This window comes from Babylonia areolata, chromosome 5 (assembly GCF_041734735.1).
Source record: "Babylonia areolata isolate BAREFJ2019XMU chromosome 5, ASM4173473v1, whole genome shotgun sequence".
NCBI classification, from domain to species: Eukaryota; Metazoa; Mollusca; class Gastropoda; order Neogastropoda; family Buccinidae; genus Babylonia; species Babylonia areolata.
The window spans coordinates 8379737-8387236 of NC_134880.1; the positions used below are offsets into that span (position 1 = coordinate 8379737).

Genomic DNA, 7500 nt, shown 5'->3' on the forward strand with positions numbered 1-7500 from the left:
CCTTTTTTGGGGGCCCCCCAAAAGGGGGGGGGGCCCCCCCCCCAAACCCCCCCCCGAAAAATGAAAAAAAGGGGGGAAAAAAGGGGGGGCCCAAAAAAAAAAAAAAAAAAAAGGGGGGGGGGGAAAAAAGGGGGAAAGGGGGGGGGAAAAAAAAGGGGGGGGGGGGAAAAAAAAGGAAAAAAAAAAAAAAAAAAGGGGGGGGAAAAAAAAAGGGGGGAAAAAAAAGGGGGAAAAAAAGGGGGGAAAAAAGGAAAAAGGAAAGGAGGAAAAAAAAGGAGGGGGAAGAAAGGGGGGGGAAAAAAAGGGGAAGGGGGAAGAAAAAAGGGAAAAAAGGGGGGGGGGGGGGGGGGAGGGGGGGGGGGGGGGGGGAAAAAAAAAGGGGGGGGGGGGGGGGGGGGGTTGGGGGGGGGAAAGGGGGGGTTTTTTTTTTGGGGGGGGGGGGGGGGGGGGTTTTTTAAAAAAAAGGGGGGGAAAAAAAAAAAAAAAATTTTTTTTTTTTTTTTTTTCCCCCCCCGGGGGGGGGGGGTTTTTTTTTTTTGGGGGGGGGGGGGGGGGGGGGGGGGGGGGGGGGGGGGGGTTTTTTTTTTTTTTTTTTTTTTTTTTTTGGGGGGGGGGGGGGGGGGGGGGGGGGGGGGGGGGAAAAAGGGGGGGGGGGGGGGGGGGGGTTTTTTTTTCCCCCCCTTTTTTTTTTTCCCCCCCCCCCCTTTTTTTTTTTTTGGGGGGGGGGGGAAAAAAAAAAAACCCCCCCCCGGGGGGGGGGTTTTTTTTTGGGGGTTTTGGGGGGGGTTTTTTTTTTTGGGGGGGGGGGGTTTTTTTTTGGGGGGGGGGGGGGGTTTTTTTTTGGGGGGGGGGGGGGGGAAAAAAAAAGGGGGGGGGGGGTTTTTTTTTTTTTTTTTTTTTTTCCCCCCCCCCCCCCCCGGGGTTTTTTTTTTTTTTTTTTTTTTTTTTTGGGGGGGGGCCTTTTTTTTTTTTTTTTTTTTTGGGGGGGGCCCCCCCTTTTTTTTAAAAATTCCCGGGGGGGGGGGGTTTTTTTTTTTTGGGGGCCCCCTTTTTAAAAAAATTTTGGGTTTTTTTTGGGGTTTTTTGGGGGGGGGGAAAAAAAATTTTTTTTTTTTGGGGGGGCCCCCCCCGGGGGGGGGTTTTTTTTTTTTTTTTTGGGGGGTTTTTCCCCAAAAAAAAAAGGGGGGGCCCCCCTTTTTGGGGGAAAAAAAAGGGCCCCCCCCCCCAACCCCCCAAAAAACCCCAAAAAAATTTTGGGGGGGGGGGGCCCCCCCCCCCAAAAACCCCCCCCAAGCCCCCCCCGGAACAAAAAATTTTTGGGGGGGAAAAAAAAAAAACCCCCCAAACCCCCCCCCTTAAAAAAGGGGGGGTTCCCCAAAACCCCCCCCCCCCAAAAACCCCCCCCCCCCCCCCCCCCCCCCCCCCCCCCCTTTTTCCCCCCCCCCGGGGGGGGGGGAAAAAAGGGGAAAAAAAAAAAAAAAAAACCCTTAAAAAAAAAAAAAAACCCCCCCGGAAAAAAAAAAAAAAGGGGGGAAAAAAAAAAAACCCCCCCAAAAAAACCCCAAAAAAAAAGGGGGCCCCCCCCCCCCAAAAAGGGTTTAATTTTAAAAATTTTTTTAAAAAAAAAAAAATTTTTATTATTAAAAAATTTTTTTTAAAAAAAATTTTTATAATTTTTTTTGGTTTTTTTTTTTTCCCAAAAAAAAAATTTTTTTTCCCCTTTTTTTTTTTTTTTTAAAAAAAAACCCCTTTTTTTCCCCCCCCCCCCAAAAACAACCCCCCCCCACAAAGGGTGGGGGGGGAAAAAGAAAGGAGGAAGAGAAGAAAGGGAGAAGGAGGAGGAAAGGGGGAAAAGGGGGGGGGGAGAAAGGAGGGGAGAGGAAAAGAAGACAAGGGAAGGGGGGGGAAAGGAAAAAAGAAGAAGAAGACTGGGAGCAATAACAACAACAATAACAACAACGACGACAACGACAATAAAGAAGAGGAAGAGGAAGAAGAAGAAGAAGACTGAGAGTAGCAGCAACAACAACAGCAGCTGCAACGATAACAACAACAACGACAACGAAGAAGAAGAAGGAGAAGGAGGAGGAAGAAGAAGAATTAAAACAGCAGCAACAAGAACAACAACAAGATAACTATCACTTAGTGGAGTGGCGACTTTGACCAGTTAAAGGTAACGCATCCCCCAACCCAAAGAAGCGAGAGAATCTGAGCGCACGGGATTGAGCCTCACACTCGCCAGCATTCCCCCCCTCGCCCCCCCACCCCAACCCCCCGCCTCCACTGGCCTTGAGCGGTGGTCTGGACGCTAGTCGTTTGGATGAGATGATAAACCAAAGTGCTGTGTGCAGCACGCACACAGCGCGCGTAAAAGAACACAGGGCAACAAAAGGGTTGTCCGTGACAACATTATGTAGAGAAATCCACTTGGACAGGAAAAAAAAAACACAGCCCGCAGAATAATGCAGGCAGAAAAAAAGGGTAGTGCTGCACTATAATGACCTTCTCTCCCTGGGAAAAGCAGCCCGAATTTCACACAGAGGACTTTGCTTCGACAAAAAGAGTACAACAATACAGTTATTATTATTATTATTATTATTATTATTATTATTATTATTATTATTATCAGTAGTAGTAGTAGCAGTAGTAGTAGTCGTATCATCATCATCATCATCGTTGTTCTTGTTGCTGTTGTTGTTAATGGTGCAGATGCAAATATCAAAGCTTTTTCTTTTTCTTTCTTTTCTTTTTACAACAGACCTTCTCACACACACACACACACACACACACACACACACACACACACACACACATACACACACACACTCACACGCACATACACACACACACATCTACTCAACCCCCCCGCACCATCCCCCAACCGACACTTACACGCACCCACATTCACACCAACACACACCACACACCCATTCAGCCCCCCCCCCCCCATTTCCCCATCCCCATCCCCCCCCCCACACACACACACACACCCACACCAACCCCCAAACACCCAACCCCCACAAACCCACCTCACACACACACACACACACACACACACACACACACACACACACACACACACACGAGTGTGTGTGAGACTAAACCAAGCCATGCAGACAGGCAATATCTGAGACACACAGAAGGAGTCGCAGAGCCGGATGTACCCACACCCCACACTCACACGCCCACACACCCTCAGCCCCCCCCACACACACACACCCACCCACCAACACCTCCCCCATCCCCCACCCACACCCCACACCCACACGCCTATACACCCTTAGCCCCACCCCACCCCCTCCCTACACTCACCAACACCACCTCCCACCCCACAAGCCATGCAGACAGGCAATAGCTGAGACACCTAGAAGGCGTTGCAGAGCCGGATGTACCCACACCCACACGCCCACACACCATCAGCAACCCCCCACCCCACCCACCCACCAACACCACCCCCCACCCCCCACCCCACAAGCCATGCAGACAGGCAATAGCTGAGACACCAAGAAGGCGTTGCAGAGCCGGATGTACCCACACCCCACACCCACACGCCCACACACCCTCAGCCAACCAACCCAACTACCCACCCACCAACACCTTCCCCCCCCCCCCATTCCCCCCAAGCCATGCAGACAGGCAATACCTGAGACACCCAGAGTTGCAGAGCGGGATGTACCCACACCTTACACCCACACACCCTCAGACCGCCCCCCTCGTCCCCCCCCCCCCACACACACACTCACAACAACCCCCCCCCCCCCCACCTCCACCTCCCAGCCCCAAGCCATGCAGACAGGCAATACCTAAGACACCCAGAGTTGCAGAGCCGGATGTACCCACACCTCACACCCACACGCCCACACACCCTCAGACCGCCACCCTCGTCCCCCCCCCCACACACACACACTCACAACAACCCCCCACCCCCACCCCCCACCTCCACCTCCCACTCCCAAGCCATGCAGACAGACAATACCTGAGACGCCCAGAGTTGCAGAGCCGGATGTACCCACACCTCACACCCACACACCCACACACCCTCAGACCGCCCCCCTCGTCCCCCCCCCACCCCCCCCCCCACACACACACTCACAACAACCCCCCCCCCCCCCCAACCTCCACCTTCCAGCCCCAAGCCATGCAGACAGGCAATACCTGAGACACCCAGAGTTGCAGAGCCGGATGTACCCACACATCACACCCACACGCCCACACACCCTCAGACCGCCACCCTCGTCCCCCCCCCCCCACACACACACACACTCACAACACCCCCCACCCCCCCAGCCCCCCCCTCCACCTCCCACTCCCAAGCCATGCAGACAGGCAATACCTGGGACACCCAGAGTTGCAGAGCCGGATGTACCCACACCTCACACCCACACGCCCACACACCCTCAGACCACCCCCCTCGTCCCCCCCCCCCCCACACACACACACACTCACAAACCCCCCCCCCCCCTCTCCCCAACCTCCACCTCCCAGCCCCAAGCCATGCAGACAGGCAATACCTGGGACACCCAGAAGGAGTTGCAGAGCCGGATGCCTTTCACCTCGTGCCCGTCAGAACCCTTCGTGATCACCGCCGGTGTTTCGGCACACGTGTCATCGTTGGTCCTGAAACGTAGTACCCCTGTCTGTCAGCAAGGAGCAAGGTGGCAGAGTGGTTAAGTGGTTAAGACGCTTTTCAGCCAATAACTGTGACCGTGTGGGTCTGGGTTCGATCCAAACTCCCGAGTCTCACTGGTGAAGATCAAACTGAGTGTCCAGTCATTCAGATTAAACGGAAAAAAAAAAAAACCGAAAAAAAAACAAACAAACCAAATACACCACCCCCACCCCCCTCCAAAAAAACAACAACAAAAAAACAAAAAACAAAAAACGATAAAATTTAAAAAAACACAAAAAACGAAGTCCCGTTTGCTGTTAACACGCGCTTGGCGCACTGAAAAAGAACCTGTCGTTAATTAAAAAAACAAAAAAAACAAAAGTGTTGTCCTCTTGCTAAATTATAGTAAATGAAATCCACTCTCACTGGAACACACATACACATACGCGCGCGCGCGCCTGTGAAATGGCTGTGTGTTTTTTTTACCCGTGTCACCTTATAAAAATGTCAGAGGTTGAAGACCCAGTCACCTGTTACGGCCACAGATGTAGTGATTTCATATCGGCTGTACCTACGACTCGGCGTGAGAAGTTATCATACCCGTGTCATGTGTCAAAAGTCTTCTTCTTCTTCTTCGTTCGTGGGTTGCAACTCCCACGCTCACTCGTATGTACACCAGTGGGCTTTTACGTGTATGACCGTTTTTACCCCGCCATCCAGGCAACCATACTCCGTTTTCGGGGCGGGGATGGGGGTGGGGGGGGGTGTATGCTTGGTATGTTCTTGTTTCCATAACTCGCCGAACGCTGACATGGATTGCAGGATCTTTAACGTGCATATTTGATCTTCTGCTTGCGTACACACACGAAGAGGGTTCAGGCACTAAGCAGGTCTGCACATATGTTGACCTGGGAGATCGGAAAAATCTCCACCCTTTACCCACTAGGAGCCGTTACCGAGATTCGAACCCGGGACCCTCAGGTTGAAAGTCCAACGCTTTAACCACTCGACTATTGCGCCCGTCAAAAGTCCTCTAAATACATGGTAAAACTGCGAGGACCGATAGTTAAGAACCAGTTAGATGTCTTTTCAGTGCGCTTTGGTTACACTGCTGGTCAGGAGCCAGTTGCATTGCTCGGACGGAAGAGCCTAGTATGGTCGTAATCCGCTGCTAACTGTGTTTAGTATGGAACTGACCAATGGCGTAGTTCGGTCAACGTAGGCATTTCATAGTCACGTGTAACTGTCAAAAAAGTTAGAACCAAGCAATGCAACTGGCTCCAGGAATCTGCTCAGCAGATGTGGTATAGCGTATAATGGATTTGTACGAACGCAGTGTCGCTTTTTTTTTTATAACATCATAGTTATTATTTATTTATTTATTTATTTGTGTAAGCTTATCTATTATTTATTCACCTTTTTTTTCTTTCTTTTTTTTCCTCAAGGCCTGACTAAGCGCGTTGGGTTACGCTGCTGGTCAGGCATCTGCTTGGCAGATGTGGTGTAGCGTATATGGATTTGTCCGAACGCAGTGACGCCTCCTTGAGCTACTGAAACTGAAACTGAAACTGAGCAGAACTGAACTGAACTGGATGTGTGGTTTTTATTTTGGGCCAAGGGGGGTGAGGAGGGGGGGGGGCGGGGGGGGGGGGGGGTTGTACCCCCAAACCCAGACATTTACCTGGTGAAGACACCTGAGGGCACCAGAGTGTGACCAAAACGAAGAGCTGCTGTCTGGAACTCTTGGGAGATGCCAGGGTGCACATTGGGGTCATAGCCTGAAAGGAAGAAAAACCATTCCTATCATCACGATGGGTAGGGGTGCCACAACTGCCAGCAGTTCCTCTTTTTACGCTATTTGATTAATGGCATTGCCCCGCTCCCCCCCTTCCCCCCCTCCACACACACATACACGCGCGTGCTCACACACACACACACACACACACACACACACACACACCTGCAACACGAATAGAATGTCACTTCTGCAACACACACACACACACACACACACACACACACACACACACACACACACACACACACACACACACGCGCGCGCGCGCGCGCACACACACACACACCTGCAACACGAATAGAATGTCACTTCTGCAACACACACACACACACACACACACACACACACACACACACACACACACACACACACACACAGGTTCGTCCTTTCGCAGCCACCAGCGCTCTATGTCTACAGAGAGCCATCAGGCCACACACCAGAGGAGACCCTGCTGCGAATACACTCCGGTATGTGGTGGTGTTCAGTGGTGCCTAAGGTTCTGATCCTTTCGTAGGCATCTCTGGTGAAACTGCGAAAGATCCTCGGCATAAAGTGGCAAGACAGGGTCTCCAACCTCCAGGTCCTAGAGAGGAGCGGCCTGCCCAGCATCGAAAGCCTGCTGATCCAGTGCCAGCTACGCTGGACAGGACACGTTGTCCGCATGACAGACAGCCAATCCCGAAGATGCTATTGTATGGCCAGCTAAAGGAAGGCCACCGTGAACTTGGAAGACCCTGCAAGTGCTTCAAGGACACTTTGAAGACAAACCTCAAAGCCTGTGACATAGACATCGCTTCCTGGGAAACTGATGCCCTTGACCGCTCTCGCTGGAGGATGCTGTGCTCTAGTGGCATAAAGACGTTTGAAAACAAGAGAACGCTGGCCATTAAGGAGAAGCGTGAGCTAAGGAAGCAGGGCTCAACTTCTGGAGACGTTTTCCCTTGCAACACCTGTGGGGAAGTGCTGCGCATCCAGAATCGGCCTCTTCTCCCATATGAGGACACACACCGACAGATAAGCCTGCCTGCCTACTCGTCCGTCGGTCCGACGGGAGACTCCATCAAGGTTCTGATCCAATACAACCAGGGCACCA

The 7500-nt window shown here is 51.9% G+C and overlaps 1 protein-coding gene across 1 annotated transcript in view; it reads right to left on the minus strand.

Annotated features, from left to right (window-relative positions):
• The window catches only part of LOC143282570 (dual oxidase 2-like), an 89902-nt gene that overhangs the window by 47841 nt on the left and 34561 nt on the right, over positions 1–7500 (minus strand). The window contains exons 10-12 of the mRNA XM_076588259.1: positions 6291–6387; positions 4512–4617; positions 3972–3976 (exon numbers count right to left, since the gene is read on the minus strand). Of these exons, the coding sequence (XP_076444374.1) occupies positions 3972–3976; positions 4512–4617; positions 6291–6387 (208 nt within the window). The remainder of the gene's footprint in view (positions 1–3971; positions 3977–4511; positions 4618–6290; positions 6388–7500) is intronic.